At 41.2% G+C, this 22,838-nt stretch overlaps 1 protein-coding gene across 3 annotated transcripts in view; it reads left to right on the top strand.

The window, feature by feature from the left end:
• Positions 1 to 22,118, top strand: part of FIG4 (FIG4 phosphoinositide 5-phosphatase) — a 118,900-nt gene extending 96,782 nt beyond the window's left edge. For 2 of the 3 annotated variants that reach the window (XM_036075320.2, XM_036075327.2), the window contains one exon: positions 21,784 to 22,118. In XM_036075320.2, coding sequence (XP_035931213.1) covers positions 21,784 to 21,961 — 178 coding nt within the window. In that variant the 3' untranslated portion in view covers positions 21,962 to 22,118. The remainder of the gene's footprint in view (positions 1 to 21,783) is intronic. The other variant, XM_036075323.2, reaches the window with a different exon arrangement.
• Positions 22,119 to 22,838: the final 720 nt, after the last annotated feature.

Genomic DNA, 22,838 nt, shown 5'->3' with positions numbered 1-22,838 from the left:
ATAAAGCAAATATTGCAATGAAGCAATTCAAATGAATTTTTGTTTCCTAGTGCATATAAAAATTATGTTTACACTGCAGTGTAGTTTATTAAGTGTACAATAGCATCATGTCTACAAAAACAATGTACAGACCTTAACTTAAAAATATTTTATTGCTAAAAAATGCTAACCTTTTAACAAGTCATAATCTTTTTGCTGGTGGAGGGTCTTGTCTTGATGTTGATGGCTGCTGACTGATCAGGGTATAGGTGCTGAAGGCTAGGGTGGCTCTGGCAATTTCTTAAAATAAGACAACAGTGAAGTTTTGACACATCGATGGACTCTTCCTCTCATGAATGATTCTCTGTAGCATGAGATGCTGTTGATAGCATTTTACCCACAGTAGAACTTCTTTCAAAATTTGAGCCAGTCCTCTCAAATCCTGATGCTGCTTTATCAACTAAGTTTATGTCATATTCTGAATCCTTTGTTGGCATTTCAGCAGTCTTCACAGCATCTTCACCAGGAGTAGATTCCATCTCAGGAATGGAGCTCCTCATGAGATTAACGTTTTCTCCTGAGATTGCAGCAGTTCAGTCCCATCTTCAGTCACCACCTCTAATTCTAGATCTCTTGCTATTTCTACCACATCTACAGTTATTTCCCCCACTGAGCCCCTCAGAGTCATCCTTGAGGGTTGGAATCAGCTTCTTCCAAACTTTTGTTAACGTTGATATTGTGTTGTACATCTCCATTGCAACTAGCCTTTAAGAAACTTGTCAAGGGGCGCCTGGGTGGCTCAGTCGGTTAAGCGTCTGACTTGGGCTCAGGTCACGATCCTGGGGTCCTGGGATTGAGCCCCACATCAGGCTCCATGCTCAGTGGGGAGTCTGCTTCTCCCTCTCCCTCTGCCCCTTTCCCCCATTTGTGTGCTCACGCATGCGCATGCACTCTCTCTTTGAAATAAATAAATAAAATCTTTAAAAAAAAAAGAAACTTGTCAAGTTATAGTGCAGTATCAAAGAAAAATATTCACAATTATCTGGAACGATTATTAAAATACTCCTTCATTTTCTAACTACACATCTCTGTGAGGTCAGAGTTTCTTCATATACTTCATATACTTCAACCAAAACAACATATCATGACAGGTTCAGCCAGACGCAGATTTAAGAATTCAGATGCAAATTTAAGAATTTAATGTCTTAATTAAAACATTAAAGAGATCATGAATATGTCAGACATTACTTCCGTTGTCACTAATTTTCTTTTGTTTTGGAAAATGTAGCTATTTTTCATTAAAACATATTATGTTAACATTTATCAGGCTTTCTATTGTTATTTTAAACAAATAAATATTTTTTAATTTCTTAGTTTTCATTTCTCATATGATAATTATCAGTAGATGTAACCCATATAAACCAAGGCTTATTGGGGTCCTCAGGAATGGTTTTAAGAGTGTAAAGGGGTCCTGAGACTAAGAAGTTTGAGAACTTAATGGCATAGAATGCTTGACCATGTATGTGAGCGTGCAGCACCAAGGCAAACAAAGCATTACTACATCACAGCCTTGCTCAGTCCTTGCCAGCAGAATGAAATCCCTGATTGGTTGAAGAAATGTTTGTTTTCTGGTTTTTTATTGTTTAAGAACTCAAGGAAGCAAATATTTTCTTTTTAAAGGTTTCTATCAAAAAATGGTTTGAACCTCTCAGGATACTTTCAGGTCCAAATAACAGAACATCTAACGCAGCTGGTGATTTATAATTTCACTTCACTGAAGGATTGCAGATAGGGCAGGCTCCAGAGCTGGTTGGTTGAGGAGCTTCATGGGATCACGAAGCGCCAGTTTCTTTCTATCTCTCTGCTCTCCCTTCCTCAGTGTAGCCTCATCCTCAGAGTGGTAGCAAAATGGCTACAGCAGGTCCATGTGCCACCGTCAGACATGGTAGTGCCAAAAGGAAAAGAGGGATGTTTTCCCTGTGTCTCCTTAGCATCAGGGAGCTCCCGAATTTGCTTAGCAGATTTTTCCCTCATGCCTCAGTGGCCAGGATTAGGTCACATCCAGTCCTTAACTGTGTCACTGCCAAGGGTTGTGGGCTTACTGTGTTGGTTAAAATAATCATTTTTGGGGAGCCGGATATGAAGAAGTCATCTACAGTGACCTAGTTATTCAAAACAAAACAAAACAAAAAGTCCTTTGTGCCTATTCAGTTAACTGGAAATTCATTTGCACAGAAGCCCAGTAAGAGAGGCAGCATGAATCTGTGGAAAGTATTCTAAGCCTGAGAACCAGGAGCCCTGGGGTCTGGTCCCGCAGCTGACACTTTTGGGCTCTGAATCCCCTGTCACGGCCTTACTTCCTCATCTGTCAAAGGAGAGCTCCGACTAGAGCACTAGTTCCTAGACCCTCTGGTTCACTGGTTCCTTCATTCACTCACTCACTCTTTCACTAGTATTTATAGAGTGCTTACTCTATTACGGAAGTCACAGGGTACAGATATGCACCAGACTGTTGCCTGTTTAACCACAACCATCTGTTCTTCCTCCCGCACTACACACACAATGAAAGCCCAAAAGGGAGACAGATCCAAACTGGCTTTTTTCCTCAGAGAATAAATTGTTTAATGCCCTTGGCAAAGAGCCTGTGCCACAAAGCTCATTAGCAGATAGTGACATCACGAGAGTTGTCTCTCATCTTATTAAAATGTAGAATTTATCCAGAACTGAGAACATAGAGCCACAATCATATTTTGACAGAGATGGGTGTTTGTCTCAGAGAAGACACTCCCGGGCCTGTGATTGCTGTGGTTCCCTCAGTATCGGGAAGGCTGTGAGGCAGGGGAGCAGGCATTAAGAGGACAGGACAGTCATGAGAAATCACACTGTGTTCTCTGAATACTGAAGGGCATTCTTACGTTTTATTTTTCAGATAAGATGTCAGAAAGGGTTTACTGTTTTAAACCAAATTGCTAAAATTTTGCAGGCCTTTCTCAGACGCTGTGTTGGTTCATTTTTCATGTCACATGAAGTGTTGAGATAGCTGCGAGTATTTATCTGGGAGAAGAGAATTCGGAGTCATGTGATCACTCCCTCAAGTGATATTTGAGTCGCTGTCAGGTGAAGTGGGGCTTTTTTAAGTTGCTTTAGGGACTAATATAAGTGGAATGTAGAGGGAAGAAGATCTAGGGTCACTGAAGAGAAAATCTTTCCAACACAGAGCTCTCAGCAATGACATGGAAATATTCCATTATGAAAAGTCGTGAGTTCTCCCATTACTGAGAGTGCTCAGGCAGAGGCTGGATAACCTTCTGCCAGCCATGTTGTGAAGAGGTTCTTCATTTGATCTGAGTGTGGACAAGGTGACTTGGAAGGAAGGTCATCTCTTAGATTCTGTAGTTGTTATCATAGCTGTGAGACCTCTGACGGCTTGAGATCAGTAGCAGTTTGAAACAGAAAGCAGGTGATTCATTTACTCACCAAATATTTATGAAGCACCTACTATGTGTTAGGCACTGTCCTAGACACTGGAGATACAGTAAAGAACAAGACTGGCAAGACACTTGGGGCGCTTGTGTTCCGGGGTAGGCAGACAAGCACTGAACAAATAAATGAATAAATAAGATCGTTTCCTATTAGGATATATGCTCTGAAGAACACAAGCCAGCATGATGGGAGAGAAGGATTGGGGCAGGTAAGGGTGGGGATCTGTTTTAGATTAGGTTTTGAGGGCAAGTCTCTTTGAGGAATTAACACATGAGCTGAGACTGGAATGCAGACGAGGCATCTGCCCTGGGATGACTGGGGAAGAATGTTTGAAGCAGAAAGGACTTGCATGGAAGAGCAGGGTAGGAACAAGCTTGGCAGGTTTGAGAAGCAGGCAGAAGACTGAGTGAGAGGCCAGAGGGATGCCTATGGGATGGAGTGGGCACGGGTAGGGGCCAGATCTCACAGGAGCTCCCACGAGAGCTTAGTGTTCCTCCATCTGGTGGGAAGCCACTGCAGGGTTTTCTGTAGAGTGGCATGCTCCAGTTCACATTTGTAAAAAATGACTGTGCATGTTTTCTGGAGGGTGAGTTGTAGGGGGCGAGGATACAAGCAAAGAGGAAAAAAGGAAACTCAAGAGAAATGTGGTTTCACAGAAGCCAAGAGAAGAAAATGTCTCAAGGAGGGAGTGGGCAGCAGTGTTGAAGACAGAAAAATCAGCAGGAAAGTTACTGATGGCCTTGATGAGCAAACGTTTATGGGTGGTAGCTTTGCAAACCCATTTAGAGTGAGTTTAGGGAAAAATGGGGAGTGAGAGGACATGGGGAATAGAAACCATTCTTTCAAAAAATGCTGTGAAGGAGTGCAAAGAAATAGGAACGTATCTGGATGGGACTATGAAATCAGGGGATTGTTTCTAAGATCAAGTTATTCCAGCAGCTTCTCTGTGTGCTGTTGGAAGAGGGTCTACAGAGAGGCAGATGCTAGGGACGCTAGACAAAGAGTGGGTGATTGCAGGAGAGAGTTCCTCGAAAGGGCACTGTGAATTGTTTTGTCTTTTTATTGAAATCCGTAATTTCATTATCTTTGATACTGATTAGTTTATTGGGGTATTCTTGTATTAAGTTGAACCATATAGAATTACCAATATTCACACATTTTTGACCTACAAAAAATTACATTTTTGACCTACAAAAAATTCTACCTATAGTAGAATTAGGATTTTCTCCCTTGCACACTTAAATTTCTGTCATAGGTCTTTATAATTCATATACATTTTTAATATGGAAACAATCTCAAACTTCCCTAAAAGTTGCAATTTCAGAAGAACATCTCCCTCCCCAAACCATTTGAGAGTAAGTTTCAGACCTGATGTTCTCTCTCTCTCTCTCTCTCTCTCTCTAGCAGTTGAGTGGGCATTTCCTATAAATAAGAACATTCTCCAACAAAATCACAATTTACAATCTAGTAAAACCAGGAAATGAACATCAATACATTGCTACCAGCTAATCCCGTGACCCCATTCAAGTTTTTGCCAGTTGTTCCAGTAATGTCCTTAATTCCAAAAGGATCTGGTTTCGCATCTCACGTTGCATTTAGTTGTCAGGTTGCTTTAGTCTCCCTCACTCTGGAACAGTTCCGCATTCTTCTTTGATTTTCATGACCTTGACACTTCGACGGATACAGGCCAGTTATTTTGTGGAGTAGCCAAGGATTTGGGTTTCATGATTATCTTCAGGTTATGAACCTTCAGCAATGTGATAGCCAACCTTCAAATTGGCCCACCTCCTGTTATCCCCACCCTTATGTATTCTTCTCCCACCTGATACCAGAGTTGATCTTTGTGACCCAGAGCATGCAGCAGAAGTGATTAAGTTGTGAAGTAATCTCTTGGATCACTTGCTCTGTGTGAAGCAAGCTTCCGTGTCATGAGCAGCCCTATGCATAGGCCTACATAGCCACTGAAGCATCTAGCCAACAGCCAGTGAGAAACTGAGGCCTACCAACAATGTTGAGCTTGGAAGTGGATTCTCCAGCCCTGGTTAAACCTTGTAAGTTGACTGTCACCCTAGCCAACTATTTGACTTCAACCACAATCACCTGACCCCCAGAAACTATGACATAAAAAATGTTTGTTGACTGAAGGTACAAAATGAATACATGCAGAAATATCACAGAAGTGATGCATCCTATCAGGTGGCACACAATATCAATTTGTCCCATTGCTAATGATCTTTATTGCCATACCTTGGTTAAAAGCGGCATCTTCTGGGCTTTTCCCCTATGAAGGTGATCTTTTTCTTTTAATCGATGAACATTTTGTGGGAGATACTTTGAAACTATGTAAATATCCTGTTCTTTATCAGACTTACAACTTTTTTAGTTATTTCTCTCAGTATGAGGTCTTGGCTTTCTATTTTATTAAATGGGATGTAATCTGTTACAGTCCTTATTTATTTTGATGCTCAAATTGTCCCAAGTTTCACCTGAGCCCCTTCAGCCTGGCTCCTGTGTTCTTTGGACATGTCCTCATCATTCTTTGAACACTCCCCTTGGTTTCTGGCACAAGATGTTCTAAGCTCATCATGTTCTTTGCCTGCCCCAGCCCTGAGATCAATCATTTCTCCAAGGATCCCTGGTTCTTTTTAGTGGAAAATGGTATAAAAGCCAAGGTCTGGGCACTAGGTGTGTCTGTTGCTATTGAGGGGGATGTTGCTGCTCCCAAGCCCACTCAAAAGACACGCACACATTTGCTTATGTATCTGTGTAAATATGTATAGACATATGTATAAATACAGACATGTGCACAAATATACACATATATATATACAAGTATATACTACGTATATGTTTTTATATATTACATAATACAAGTGTATATTTATAAATGTAGTAAATTTAAATTACATATATTTAAATGTGTAAGTTCATATTGATACCTCTAATTGTAGGGTATCCAGGGTTTCTGTCCTTCTCCCTTTCCATATTAGTGGCTCCTTTCTTCAACAGTGAGAAACTTGGCTTCTGTTACCCTTATTACGTTTATTTATTTGATTAACCCCTCTGATATAATCAGTCTTCCATCACCATTACACCTACCCCTTTCCCCGTATGGACACCCTCCATTCGGGCTCTGACTTCTATTGCAAAGGTACCCACCCTCGTGAATGGCCTCCTCATCCCCTTGGACCCCAGGCCACCCCTCCCCATGGATACCCATACCTGCCTCTCCCTGCTCAGGCCCTGACATACCACCTCAAGCTGCCCCTACACGTGGATACTCTCCTCACCCACTAAGGCCTTAACTCCCCTCAACCTGCCCTCTGTAGGGACACCCTCCTTCCCCTGCTTGGGCTCTGATTCTCCACTTCGAGCCTTCCCTCCTGGTGTGGATGCCCTCCTCGCCCCCCTTGGGCTTGAACACCCACGGGCTGTCACAGGCCACCTCTCCTTGCTCTGCCCCATCTAATGGCTTTAGAGCTAACTTGTTCAGGGGAGGCAGGGGGAGAGCAGGGCTTGATGGTTTTATAAAGGATGTCATTCTGAAAGGGCCATTCTGTCCCTCCATAGCTGAATGTGAATTTCTTCTGTAGTGCTGAGTTCCAAATTTCTGATGACACCAGAATATCTTAGGAAACTTGTTGGCATACAAATCCCAAAGCAAACAAAAGACAACAATAGAAGTGGAACAACCAAAATATCCCTAGAAAATGGTTAAGTAGATTATAGGGAGGCATTCACTTTTCATTTTGGACTTTTGGTTACCCTTTAAATTTTCTACACATACTTTTATTTATATTAATAATACTAACAGACTATGGGCCATGCTTTATAGTGTTCTATATCAAAAACATAATTAGCATTATTGTTATTTTTTAAAGAGATACAAAATACAGAATTTAAGACCCTACTGGTAGAGATTTTGATTCAGTACCTCTGGGCCAGGGCTGGGAATCTCTGCTTTATAAAGTTCTCCACTTGAATGTAATGATCAGCCAGGTTGGGGAGCCCCTGCTCCGTAGGCGTTTCCTCAGCAGCTGTCCACATATCCACCGGGCAGCACACCCAACTTTCCATCACAGATGAGCATGGACAGAGATAAAGCCATCGGAGTCTTTCTGAAAACTCAGGACTGCTAGGTTTTGTTTTGAAGGCTCATGATCCATCTAATACCTTCTTCCAAAAGACCATTTTCTCTGATTCTCCTTGTTAGTAAAGTGAAGGACAACTTTGAAAAGATGCCGGCTAAGTACTCTTCAAAACTATCAAGGCCATCAAAAGACAAGGAAAATCAACTGTCACCGCCAAGAAGAAACTAAGGTGACATGATGACTAAATGTAATGGACCTTGAAGGGACCGTGGACCAGAAAAAGGACACATATGGACTTTAGCTAATAATAATGTGTCAATATCAGTTCATTAATGGCAACAGACATCCCAGACTCGTAGGTGTGAATAATCGGGGAAACTGGGTGTGGCTATGTGGGAACTCTCTGTACTCTGCACAATGATTCTACAAGTCTCAAGAGGTTCTAAAATAAAAAGTTTATTAGAAAAAAAGATGCAGGATACAAGAGATGTAATGATGTGATACAGCAAACTCAGTGGTAGCATTTGGTAAATCGAAAAGGTAAAAATACCCGAGTGGGCATGAAGAATGTAAGTTGGGTGTCATCACCTCTGTGAGGGAGAAAAGACACATGACCATACTGTAACCCATTGGCCTGAGTTTTCAGGAGTGACAGGCCACTGCTGCTGCTGTTCCGGGAAATTTGAGGACAGATGGGACACATTGTTCCCAGAGGTCACTGTGTAGTGTCTGATGGATGACCGGTTGCCCCGAGGGAGAGTCCGGGCCTGCATACAGGCAGGGAAGAGCTGACTCTGGGAGGTGAGGTTACGTTCTTTGCCCTTGGAGAACAGCTGTTATGTGCTGGATGTGCACCCTGTCCTTTGTTGGCAGGACAGCCCCAGTGCTGTGCAGGATAACCAGCCCCTGCTGCCTGTGGCTCAAAGCCAAGTGTGCTCACATTATACACCAGCTGAAATGTTCAGGTTATAGCCTGCAAAACAATGCGGCCAAATATCGCTGGCTGCTCTTCTGGTGTTTGTAATAAAACATAGCTGAAATAGAGGAAAAACTGCATTTCTTTTTATACAAAGATAACGTGTGCTACAAATGGGAGGGAAACCATACAGTTTATAAATTGCATCCTAAATTGGAAGCCTTTTACATATTTTAGATCTGAAAATCTTCCCTCTTCATTTCTCTAAACCCAAATGTTCTTTTTTTTAAATTTTATTTTATTATGTTATGTTAATCACCATACATTACATCATTAGTTTTTGATGTAGTGTTTCATGATTCATTGAACCCAAACGTTCTTTTAAAAACACAAATGACATTTTTATTTGACAGTTCTCAGAGAGACTGTGCAATGTCGTTCTGCCATACGTGGACGAACAAAAATATCAGTGCGTATGCCCAAAACATAGAAAGTACCAGCATTGCTCATCAGTGTGCTTCTGGTAGACTGTCCCTTCTGTCTCCTCGGGCAGCAAGCGTACACATGCCCAAGTGCTGGAAGTATCCCCTTCCTGCTAGGACCATTTAGGAACAGGGCTCACCTGGGAAGGCTGGCTGCCTGCCCCTTGGTAAAGCAAGCGAGAGCCGGAGCTGTTTGCGTTTTGTTCATTGGCTGATTCTGTTGGTCAGAGATGAGTTGCAGATAACATAATCCATTCTAGGAAGATTAAACCAAAAGTGATTTATTATAAGATTTTAAGTGACTTTCAGAATCACTGGAGGGCTGAACAAAAAACTCTAGACCAAGCTTTGAGGAACAACTCCCCAAAGCGTACGGCAAACCCTCAGAGTGGCTTCTGCATTTGCCCTAATCGGGCAACTATCCCCGGTAGCTGCTGGATGCAACACCGGCCACCTCAGCTCTCATCAGGAAGCTGCCACCGCTGCGGCCAACTTAAGAACGTGTTGCCTTTGCCGCAGTCTGTTGAACTGATGATACCCGAGAGCTCGCTTCTCTCCATATGACTCAGTTCTAAGTCAAAGCCTCCTGTGACTACAAGTGGTGAGTAGAACCTAAACCACATTTTGAACCCAAATTACAAGGGAGTCTGGGAATTTTTTTTTTTTTTTTCACTTTTCAGCTCCTGCACACTAGAAGGGGGGAGTTCAGGTAGATATGAGGGAATGTAAATGCTGTTATCTGTCACAGTCTGCCCCTCCAGCCACCCAGGTATCCATGCATACTCCTGTGCTGTCGGTGGAACCCACTTCCTCCCCCATACGATACTGCACCCCATTCAACGCCCACGATCTCGAGGTTCTGTGCAGCTGTCTTTATCAGGTCCAGATGAGGCTTCTTGTAATCTACTAACCTATATATAAAAAGACTTCCTGTCTGCTCCCAATATACAATGGTTGCAAAGGAAAATAAAAGCTCTCAGAAAGGGAGAAGATAGGAAACATACAGCCGCCGTTTGCATTAGCAGCCATCACTCGCATCCGGCCACAATGGTGAAGGCACCCTGCTCAGATAGTGGAGGCAGGTCCTTGGGCAGCCCCCTGGAGGGCTGCCTTGTCCCCTAAGCTCCGTGCCCCAAATCTAACTGGTATACTAGCCGTCTCCCATCCACTGCAGTAAAAGAACAACTGATTTTCCTAACTCTGCTTGGACTGCTGCTGCTCGGGAAGCAGTGCCTTGTTAGCCAGATGCAGGTGAACCAGAGGATGAAGGGCTCCACCACCTTCTGCCTACTTCCCCCGTCTCTGCATCACTGAATAGCCGCCACGTCTGGACGTCTGTTATACCGCTGTCCTGGAGGAGAGCAAGCCCTGACCGAGTAGAAGCGGCAATCAGGCTGGAGAAGACTTGCCCCAGAGCAGCCCTGGCTGAGCAGAGGTGGTGTGGCAGTGTCTGCCTCGGCAGCAAGGACGTATAGCCATGCCGGCTGTGATGTATCAGATTAGAGATCAGCTTTGGAGAGAGACGAAAAATATTCTTTTAAAAATAGCCATGTCTAGGGGCGCCTGGGTGGCTCAGTTGGTTAGGCATCCAACTCTTGATTTTGGCTCAGGTCATGATATCCGGATCCTGAGATCCAGCCCTGCATCAGACTCTGCTGCCCTGGGCATGGAGCCTGCTTAAGATTCTCTCTCCCTCTGCCCCTCCTTCCCCCCAAAAATATAGCTATGCCTAGTTGGTTCTGGGAAGAAGACAGCAACAACATAGTTTTAAACTCTGAATCCTCACGTAAAACTGAACAACCAGGTAGCAAAACCAAATACCCATAGGCATTTACCTCAAAACTCTGTGATAAGATACCCCACAAATCCCTAAATATAAGCAGGTGGTGGTGGTAAACCACCAAGAGCCACCAGACTTGCATTTTATCAGGGTTTATACAAGAGGAAGGAACAAGGAAGGAACAACAGGGTATCTGACACATGTGAATAGCTAACAGGAGATCACTACAGGCCAATTTGAGCACAGCAGCTGAAACTGGGAGGGGTTTTACCTGATTCAGTGCCAGCTGAGTGCAGGGGCTTCTGGGTGGGTTCTGAAAGGAGCTGAGGCAGTCTGGGCCACATAAATGTTTGAAACCAAACCACCAAAGCTCCCTTCCAGGTCAGGGGACCCATCTGATTCCCCATGGAGTCAAAATTGAGCAGGACAATGATAGTAGACACGAAGGAAAGAGAAAAGCAGAGAAAGGGAAGGGGTGCAGGACATCTGAGAAAGCAGTGTGCCATGGTTTTGAATACTTCACAAAAACAACCCAAGAGGGAGTTCTGTCAAGTCACTCAGATTTTCTTGAACTACACCTTCTAGAGGTTCAGGAAAACTCATTTTGCATAATGAGCATTAGAAAAGTATCAAGATCCAATGTCATGTAAAGTGATGAGAAGAACAGAAGACAGAGCAGGGATGTTCCCTGCAGACCGTGAAAGCATGCCAGGAAGACATCAGTAAAAGAGATCAAAACTGAAGTGTGCTGTTTCAAAATGTGCTTAAAATACAAAACTTAAAAATGCAAAAAGAAAGGAAGAAAAACAAAGATTTAAGAGAAAGTGTCAGATACTGGCAATAGGCAAAGATTTACTATGGATAATTAGAGTTTTGAAGAAGAAAAATCAAGGGAACAAAAAAAAAAATACTAGGGGCGCCTGGGTGACTCAGTCTGTTAAGTGTCCAGCTCTTGGTTTCGGCTCACATCATGCCTCAGGGTCATGGGATCGAGCCCCGTGCTGGGCTCCGCTCTCAGCGGGGAGTCTACTTGACTCTCTCCCTCTCCCTCTGCACCTCCTCACCCCCCACTTTCTCTGTCTCCAAAATAAATAAATAAATCTTAGAGAACAAAAAAAAAAAATACTAAAAACTGTAATGCCAAAAAAAACCTTCTGAAATAACTACTTAAAACTATATATTGAGAGAGCACACCACATACATGAGAGTGGTAACCCAGAATGATACAGTATAGTAAGTAAACTAGACTTTAAAGGGAAAAAAAAAATCCTTTAGATATCTAAACCAAAGGAAAGACTTCTAAGGGAAAAAAAATTAGATCATCAGATTTTTTACATGTAACTCTTTATATAAAAAAAAATGGAGTAATATATTTAGGATTCTCAAGGGAAAGAAATGTGAGCTGAGGATATTATTTCCAAATCTTTTAAGTATGAAAGCAGAGATAAACTGTTACAAGTAAGAACGCGGCATATTGTTCCCATGAGGCCTTCCTGTGGGATGTAGAGGAGAAGGAGCTTGAGACAATCAAAATGACTAGAGAGGCAGTGACAAAAAGACCACTGTGAATTATAAACTCATAGAATCAAAATGCTGGTTAAAAGGGGAGAGTATAGTATGTGAAAAAATGGGGAGGTACTACGGGGAGCACAGGCAGATAGAGTGTCTCCAGGAATCATATTGGTGGTGGTAGTATTGTTATTCTAGTGCTGATATAGGTTCAATATGGGATAAATCAAATAATTATGGGCTGTTCTAATTCTGTCATCCTCTTTGTCCCTGAGAAGCAGGATTCTCTCCAGCATGGCATAAACATACACGGGTAAATGTGTAGGTACCTGCAGGTACACATACAGTGGCCCAGGAACAAGGAGAATCCCTAGTACCCACATTGTGGTCTTAAAATAACCATTTCCCGCTAAAAGGAACCAGAGCTCTGGGAGAAGTAGCTGATTCCAGGTCAGTGTCAGGAAATGGACAAAAGGATCCTAGAACATCTTGTCAGTCCAAATAGCAAGAAGGTTATTAAAGATTGCTGGGGTCATATCAAGAGGACTCAGGAGTGAACTTGAAGAGGCTCCCACTGGGCAAAGATAGGATGATTTGAACTTCAATAGTAATAATAATTGCAGTGGAATGGAACTCATCAAATATGTTTAAATCCATGAGTTTATAATTTAAAAAAAAATCCTAATCACTTTGGAAGGACTATAGGGAACCATTTCATTATCCAGAAAACTGGAAAATAAAGGGAAAAGGAATCAAGTATCTGACACTTTGAATTGTATGAATTATACCACCGGATAACCAAATAAGAGTGAGGGAAAGCATCGTAAAAAGAAAAAATAACAGTGTTTCAACTAATTAATGAAAAAGAAATAATTAGCATTGGCAATCTTCAGTGTTAACAGATGTAGGCATTGAGCATTATTGGCTGTTAACATCAAAAGAGATAAACAACTTAAGACAGTATGGCCCTCCTGATGAAACAGCATACCACCACCTATAGACTTGCCAAAGCAATCGAAGCAAATTCTCACCAAGCTTCTGGAGGCAATTGCTGACTTGCAGAAATATAAAGGACAGAGGAACATTTTGAACTGCATTATAAATATGCAGTCAGCAAAATCCAGGCTGAGAGAAACTCTACAACCTGGACTCTTCAACTGATGAATTATAAGGAAAAGAAAGGAGAGAGAATCTGTAGATTAAAAGGCATATCACACTTTTGAAAATGGGCAAGATTAAACTAACATCTAGGGATGCACATTTAAATGAAAAAGTCGTTTTAGAAGTGCAAGGAAGTGATTACAAGTCAGGATAATGGCTACTGTGGTTTTGATGGGAATGGGGCACATGGAAGGGGCTTAGCTGCCAAAATTTCTGTTTTTTGACCTGGGTGGTGTTCACCTTATAATATTTCTATGTGTCTGTTTTGTGTGGTTTCCTGTATCTGTGTTTTATTTTGCAATAACAATATGAAATGCATTGATAATTCTGAAGCACAGTAGTTTTTCCATGGTAAATATTGGGTAAACATTGTTAATTTTTTATGTTTAATTGACATATATATAAGGCAGTGATGTAGTATCACCAAAAACTTTACCCTGACAAACCTATAACAGCCTTTAAGGCCCTTATGTGTATTACATTGATTCTTTTATATATAACAATATAAAAAGTCACATTTTAAGAGCAAGATGTTCCAACTCTATCTAAGAAATAGTAAATATTACAATATGTTATCTAAATTTACTGGCTCCATTACCCCAGAAGCTCATCAGCTATACTTTTTGTTCCAGTATCTGCGCATTGTAAATGTCCATAAAATGGACATGGTAAAAATGAGTCCACATGGGCTCATATGAAGTACATCATTTTGTGGGGAGGAATGAAATATATGGATTGCCCTTCCCACAGCATTGTGTTGAAAGAATACATGTATATGTATATATATATAATGTACATAAGCGTAAATATATATTTTAGTGTATATGAGCATCAATCTATATTATATACAAATATTTTATATATGTAGCATGTTTGTGTGTAAACATATGCTATTTCTTCATCTAGTGGATCTGATGAGAAATGACAAATGAGTCTTCAAAAGATAGATTTTAGCAGCCTTCGATGTGACACATGCATATATTTTTTGAGATATATTAAGGTCATCATGTTCTATAAATAATTGTTCTGTGTTGTTGCTTAGGTTTAGGCATAAAATCTTCCTTTTCTGTGAGACTGCAGTGCTTTCTGGGTGGCCTGTCGTTGACATGGCTCCTGACAGGTTGAAGGCAGATGAGTGTTTGAGAAACACACCCAAGAAGGGTTTTGCTGTCTTCGTGCTCTCTCCATTACCAAAAAGCCACCTACTCCTCTCCTGTCCAAATCTTTAAAGACCTCGCCTATGGTGTGGAGTCAAGGTTCCTTAGTGCTGAGCCTTTGAAGGGCCTCATATGCAGACCGAGCAGCCTGCATCTCTGGTGTGTGAGATTATACATTTTATGTTCCACCATCACAGATTATATTCTTCACTTCCTTCTCATCACCGCTTTTTGCTTCTTCTGTGGTAGATTGTTTAAAGACTGGCATTATTGTCCTCTTCTCCTTAATGAATTTTAACCTGCCTATGAGATTTCCAACCTCCCTTTCAGTGTCTCTGCTGGAGGACAGCCCAATCATCTTGTTACAATAGCAGCTATTAAAAGGATTTGAAAATGTTTGTATATAAAGAAATCAGATTTGTTCATTATTCTGTGACATGCTCATTAGCTTTCAGTGGCATAATAAGGCTGAAATAATTGGACTTTGTTAGGGATCATATATTAGATTGAGAGCATTTTTTAAAAAAGATCTATTTATTTGAGAGAAAGTGTGTGCGTGCACAAGCAAGGGGAGGGGCAGAGGGAGAGGAAGAGAAGTAGACTCCCCGCTAAGCGTGGAGCCCAATGCAGGGCTCAATCTCATGAGCGTGAGATCACAATCTGAGCCTAAATCAAGAGTTAAAGGCTTAACTGACTGAGCCACCCATGGGTCCCATAGATTCATAGCATTTTGTGTGTTAATATAGACTTCCTGTCTTTTAGTAGGAATAAAAAGGAAATTAATTTCTTTACCTTGATAATGTTTAGAATGTCACCAGCAACTACTAACATGGCTTAATTTCCCAGTAATGGGTAAGCACTTGCCCCTCAAGCCCATCACCTTCACTCTATGGTATCACATGTATATACCCAAAGACATGTGAAAGTATCCTAGAGGGGCAAGGCAGCAAATAAGGAGGGCTTACCCGTATTTCCGGTGTCAAAATTGGCGTGAAAGGTATGTCAAAGTGAATAGAGGCAGTGCCTGCTTTCTCAGATCCCAATAGAGGGGTGTATTTTGTCTTTTGTTGTATTAGAGGTGATTTGAAGATTGACACGTTCCTGTTGATTTCAGCCCGTTTAGTAACTTTGTTAATCTGCCTGAGTCACTGTTTTCTCACCTCTAGAGGGTAAGGACCCACCCCTTCTGCCTCACCATTGTTTTTGAGCAACTTTGATAGCTTTACCCCACTAGAAGGCACTCCAGCTTGCCCTCAGTTTCCTTGTCCACTTACGGATTATCTGAAGAAAGGAACTGAAGAGCAAGGCTTCTGATGGGAAACCCTAGCTTTCCTATCATCTCAAGTAATCCAAATCACACTGAATTTAGGTTCTGAATTTAGAAACCCAAGATAAAATCTTATTCCTTAACTAGAGGTCATTCATTCATTCAATGAGTAACTTTTGAGCACTTACCATATGCCAGATGCTCTTCTGGGCATTGGAGATAAAGAGGTGATCAAAATGGAGTTCGTATTCCTGGTAAGTATATAAATACATAAATAAAAGATCAGAGTGTGATAAATGCCATACAGAGATATATTAGGGTAATGGGCTTAGAAAGACCTAAAATTACCCAGAATTTGTGAGGAAAAAATAATAGGAAAGAGGTTCAAAAACAGTCTATCCAATAGATCTTTCTGTGATGATGGAAATATTCGATATCTACACTGTGTCCAACAGTGGCCATTAGTTGCATGTGGCTATCAGACACTTGAAATATGACCAGTGCTACTTGAGGAACTAATTTTAAATTTTATTTAATTTTAATTAAATTTAAATAGCCACATGTGGCTAATGCCTACCATATTGGACAAGTGCAGTTTGAGAGCTACATTTTGGATTTAGGTGTCTATACTTATGCACAGAATGTGAGTAATATGCCACATTCTCTTGAGATTTTACATGATAAAGCAAACACATTCTCACCACAGCATCTTGGTAAAATAGATTCATGACTAGGCTTCACTATAAGAGTACATTATTGGAAGGATAGAAGCAACCTAATAAGGCAACTAAAGAGAAGCAATGGATGATCAAAAAAAAAAAAAAAAAATGTTAGGTTGGCATCCACACACCGAGGGCTGAAAGCTCTGAGCAGTAGTAAAGGCTAGAAAGAGAGAAATTTATTTCATGGTGATGTGTACCATAGACCCCTCTGCTGGTTAGGTGATAAGGGCTATTATTTTCTAATAGAAATTATAAAACCTGCAGAAAGACAAATAGATGAATAATCAAGGGCTGGTGCTTTTAAGGCATTTGCTGAGGTTTTACTCCACTGAGACCAGAGCATCTGATCAATTTTGAACCTGCCCTTGTTACAGTTTTCTCTCGGAAAGCAGAGGAAATAATGAAAGAAATGACCTAAGGATCAGTTATGACCAACAAAGAATCGTTTGGTGCTGTGAAAGAAACAGAAAACTGATAGCAACAGAAGGGAAAGAGATTCTGTGATCAGAACCATTACTAAATTTTCTGGAAATGCCGAATGGGGTTTGATGTATGCCAGAATGATAATCATAGGAAAAACAGAAGATTTTAACAGATGCGCAAGTATCACATGTATAATATTATTGAAATTATACAAATATTGTCCCGTTTTTCTTTCACCAGCCACAAATTACCGGGACGTAACTAAATTCAGAAGACATGTCAGTCTGACCAATTAAATATTTTCTTGTCAGATCAACCTGTTTATTAAGTATTCAGTATGTGTTAGGAAGTAAGCCTCAGTAGGAATTGAACTTTAAAAGGGACTCAAATATTAGTTCTGCATCCAAGGCTAAGATAGGTTATTATCAGACATGGTCATATTATAACCAAATGAGTAAGACCACGTTTAAGAAAGAGCATAAAAGGGCATCAATAAGTATGTTCTTTAAAAACATGTGGTGTGCCTTATGAATTTCTGCCTGAAGTGTTTCTCTTCTGTGAGTGGGAACTGCAGTGAAGGCCAGGTGTCATCGGTCCTTGGTGTTTGAGCACACTGAGCAGTATGGGTTAAGCAGCCCATAAATGAATTGGCAAATATATTATTTTAAATAAGACTGTAACATTCCTTGAGGGGAAATACAAAGCTCTTCTTTGAAGATGGAACTAGGTTCTGTAGATAAAAAGAAATGAGCCTGCACATTTGTAATTATAATATTTTATCTCCAGAAATACTACTGCCATTTGAATTAGGGGCAGGAGGTCTTTGGGGGCTGTGAGAAGTTGAAAACAAAATCCCCCTCTGTTTATGGTCAGGAGAGAAAAGTGGAGCCATTTTTTCCACCATGAAAGTGCAGTAATAAGCTAGCTTTCTCTACTCGAATGAATAAAAGTAAGTAGTTTCACAATTTCCACATCATTTAGTGTTTAAATACTGGTCTTTTTATCTAGAAACAGATGCCATCTAAGCTAGTAAAAAGACTGTTCCATGTAGTACTGAAAGCATTATTGGGTTATCCATCTCCCTCCAATACCCTCAGAGACAAGGTGCTGACCAGCAGCCCCTTATGAGGGTCTTGGATGTTTTTGTATTTCGTTCCCACCTTGGAAATGTGTAAGCTAATGGGGAAATCAGACGTGTCTCCTCATTAGGAAATGTGTGGTGCATCTAATATTACTGCTCGTATATTTACAATTAAATGTCAAGTTATGATTCTTGATGGAGGGCTAGTGGTAGTATATCATTTGAAAAGAGATTTCTTGCTTACAAGTGTTCAGTGCTGCTGACTGCCCACAAATAAGATGTTCTTTAGCATTTTAGATATATTTTGGTTAGACCAAAGAGTCTCAAGCTTTGGCAAGGCAAGTGTCAAAATCACCAGGAGGCCTTGCTAAACATCTTTGCCAGGCCCCACCCTCAGAGTTTCTGATTCAGTAGGTGTGGAGTAGGGCCTGAGAATTTATATTTCTAACAAGTTCCCAGGTGATGCTAATGCTCCTGGTCTGGGGACCACACTTGGAGAACCACTGCCTTAAGACCGTGGGGAGCTCATCGTCACTGACTTCTTGACATCTGAGTAAAATGAAGAAACAAAAGTTTATCTGTGAATCGGTTTCTTCCTCCTCATTTTTCTGATTATGCCAACAAGATTGGGTATGTCTTAAGCATCTTTCTGGTCCCAATCCAGTAATAACCATTTTAATATTACAACTTTGTTGTTTAACATAGACTTTGAATCTAGAAGAATAAAAAGGACAAAGGGGACAGTTGATGCATTTTCGGACTCCCTGCGTTGTTTTGAAACCCCAGTGAGGTGGTACGAGAGCCCTAAACCCACCTGCCACTCAGTCTGATGACATTTCAGGCTGATGTCTGGCATTTCATATTTAGTGTTTGTAATGGTTTCCATTACTCCACGCGGCAGTGAGGTAGTTAACCAAGAAGTAGGGTGAGGACTGGTCAGAAAGCAAAGGCCCTGGGTGGAAGTGACTGGTCTCCGGCCCCATTCAAGGTTGTCCTGGCCCCACATCTATGGGCGGTCACTGTGCCCAGGCACTATGACATTCCATAGCCGGCCCACCTGTGTAGTCAGCCGAGACCTCTGAAGGATCAAACAATGCCTTGGTCACTTGGCATTTCCCCTTTCTCAACCCAGGAAGGTTTAGTACCCAGACGGTATCTTCCTATATCTGTTGAATGTCTGGTGTGATTTCTGCCAGAGAGGTCGTCCTTAATGCACAAAGGGTTCTGGGCAAAGGTCTGGCTTCAAAGACAGGACAGAAACCATTAGTCCCATTTTTAAATTGACTTTAAATATCTCCTCTGTGGCATGGAGGGTATAATCCCAGTGCTTCCTGCCTCCAGGATGAGTGTGAAAATTAAGTAAGATCATACATGTAAAAGGGATTTGAGAAGTTGAAGACACTAGACAGGTGTAGATGGTGTGGTGTCAGGGGCAGTTGCTGTCTATGGCTGGTACTTTGATGACAATCTCTAAAAACCATAGTGGAATCTTCATTTTAAAGGTTCAGGTTAAAAAGGTTTGATCCTGAATATTATCTATCATTAAAGAATTCTAGCATTTCAGTGTGAATTATGTAAATGACTGGAGAGTTACTATGTTTTTGTGAAAATTGAGGAGAAGAGTTCATATTATTAATCATCCTAATTGTTCACCATTATAATGTGCTCTCCCCAGACATCAGAATAACTGTAACTCGTGTATTTTGAAGAAAGCACTGCAGCCAGGCTGGAGGACAGATTCGAGATTCAGACATCTCAGGATTCTTTCACCTTTGTCTTTCATTTTTTTTAACTTTAAATCATTTTCCTTTGGTTTTTATTTACTTAAATAAGGTCACATTCTAAGATTGTGTGAAATTATTTAAGTGCTTTAAAAAATGGGAGCATTTCACAAACTATATACCAAATTTGAGTTGAAATATACTATCCTGAGGTGAAAACAATTGAGGTTGGCTTGCAGAAAGAATACTCCACCTCTAGTTATATTTTATTTTAACGTAATTTAATACATCTCCAGCCATGGCAGGATGTGTTAGTGTTCCAGGTAAAGACAAAGCACAGTGAGCTACCTTGACTGTTTTCTGGGTAAGAGAGACCCCCATTTGATGGTAATGCGTCCTAAGAGGATGGGGGAGTTACTGTACAACTCCTGTCTTCCACTGTGTGTCTGCATTTCCTGATGTCTTTTGAACTGTTGACATCCCAAGGCCAGGCCTAGCTGGGACTGAGGCCTAATTCTGCTCCTGACAGCAGAGAATCTCCCCCAGCCGCAGGAGTCCCAGCTAACCAAATAGCCACACACCCAGGATGCCTTCCTGACACCTCTGGAATGAAGAGCAAAGCTAGGGTCCAGCTCAGCAGAATAGATTCTCCGGATCTTCTCTCTCTGTGTTATCTTGGTGCCCTGTTGTAAGAAGCGCCTACCTCACAGGGCCAGCCCTGGGGTACGTGGTGGAATGTGTTGTCATTGTACACCAGTCCCTCACAACACCATTTTCATTGACTGTCCTCCCCATCAGTGGCCCCTTCTTGACCTTCCATTCACACTCTACAGACATGCTCACTCTGCATCACACCTGACTTGGCTGACCGACTCATCCCTCAAAGGCCTGCTCTCAGCTAAGGATAGAATAACTAGTAGGTGCTCAGTCTTCAATGAGTAAAGGTTGTGTCAGACACCAAATTGCATTTTGACAAGGCCTTTCTGGAGACAGCACCTTCTCCAGTGGGTAGAAGGAAATTTCATGCATTAAATTAGGCTGGGTGGTTGGGAATGGAGGGATATTTTTGAGTAAAGAGATTCTTGGGTGCTTTTTCAATACCCCAGAAAGGAAGGAAGCTGCCTCTTGCAGATTACAATCCCTCAGCAAAAGCCTGAGGCCAGATGTGTTTCAGAATTCACAATTTTGGGGGTGTTAGCATAACAGGATGCTACATCCCCAGTGTGATCTGAGGACTTTCTATTAATTAAACACATTAATATTCACACAAAGTGGGATGAATATTGTTGGTTCAGGTTAGGATATGCCACCAAATGAATTTCAGTCGGGTCAGGTTTTACCATCAAAGTAACATTCGATTATTAAAGCTTTTAGGATTTCAGAATTGCAGATAAGGAATTATGCACCTGTATTTATTAATAATAGTTCACATTTACTGAGCACTTACAGTGTGCCCGGCATTGTGCTAAGTGAGCACTTTATACGTATAAACTCATTTGCTCTTCTTATCAACGTGAGGAAGGAATTCATATCCCTTACTTCACGGATTCCTACTAAATCTTCCTTTAAAAACTATAGATAACCCTTAGAACTAATAAACAAATTCAATAAAGTTATAGGATACAAAATTAATATAACAAAAAAAATTGAGGTTCCTATGATGTGTCAAGGAGCAAAAAATGTACAGCCCCCACCTAAAGGTAGTCTGGTCGTGTGAGGGAGGCAGATGGGTGCATAGACAGGTGTGCCTGGGGCTGCAGGAACAGAGGAGGGGTGCCCACCTAGCCTGTGCTTCAGGGAGGACTCCCTGGGCAGGTGCTGGGCCAGCTGTCCTCTGGGCAGGAGATGAAGCCGGCTTAGAGGATACAGGGGAGGACAATACCATCACTTATTACTATTAAGTCCACATGGTCAAGGTCAGCGGCTCTCAAATGCTTTGAGACCATAGCTCCCTGTGGGTCCTTCACTTTATTTTCTTTAATGTAGCCTTGACTTCTCTTCCCTTTTATAGAACACCTATCTCCGCTTTCTCGCAAGACAACATCTATGAAGTTCAGCCTCCAAGAGTAGACAGAAAATCTACAGAGATCTTCCAAGCCCACATCCAGGCCAGTCAAGGTATCATGCAGCCCCTTGGAAAAGAAGACACCTCCATGTACCGAGAATACATCAGGAACCGCTACCTGTGAAGAGAGAGCAGGTCCTCCCATGAATTTGCTTACACTGTAATCTGTTTTGTCTCATCTTAAAAAGTTCATTTCCTAGGAGTCCTTAATATCTAAAAGTTTTTCCTTTTTGTAACTGGGGAACTATATATTATAGGAAATAAAGACATGATTGAATATATTGCTGTTATTGCCTTTGCTTTATTTTAGGAATACTTTGTTTAGAAATGTAGTCAATAGGGGTGCCTGGGTGGCTCAGTCGCTTGAGCGTCAGACTCTTGATTTCAGCTCAGGTCATGATCTCAGGCTCGTGAGATGGAGCCCCATGTTGGGCTCTATGCTCAGTGCAGAGTCTGCTTGAGATTCTCTCTCTCTCCCCCTCTGCCCCTCCCCCCGCTTGCAATCTCTCTCTATGTCTCTTTAAAACAAATAAATGAAATCTTTTTAAAAATGCTGTCAATATAGTATCACACCATAATTAAGAAATTAACAGCTAGCTATTTGTCAAGCTCCTGCTGTGTACTCAAGCACTATGGTAGAGTCTGGGAGTATCACAGTAAGCAAAACAGGCCAAAAAACTCCTCTCTTGTGCAAAATGAAGTCAGAATATTTTTCTTTGTAGTTCGTGTATTTTTTTTTATTTATTCTGATTTTATGTTAACTTTGTGGTTTGATAAAAAATGTATTACTTTGAAAACTCTTGTTCTTGGGAAATAAATGCTGAAATATTTATGGATAAAGGGACAAGATGTCAACAGAGTGCTCTCCAGGGGTTCAGGAAAAAAGAACAAATGGAGCAAAATACTAATAATCAGTAGATCTGGAAAAGAGTAAATGGGCGTTTTTTTGAACAATTCTTACAGTTTTTCTATAAATATGAAATTATATCAAAATAAAACAT

Source organism: Halichoerus grypus, chromosome 9 (assembly GCF_964656455.1).
Source record: "Halichoerus grypus chromosome 9, mHalGry1.hap1.1, whole genome shotgun sequence".
NCBI classification, from domain to species: Eukaryota; Metazoa; Chordata; class Mammalia; order Carnivora; family Phocidae; genus Halichoerus; species Halichoerus grypus.
Note: the sequence above shows the minus strand (reverse complement) of the source record. Positions and strands in the feature narration are given on the sequence as shown.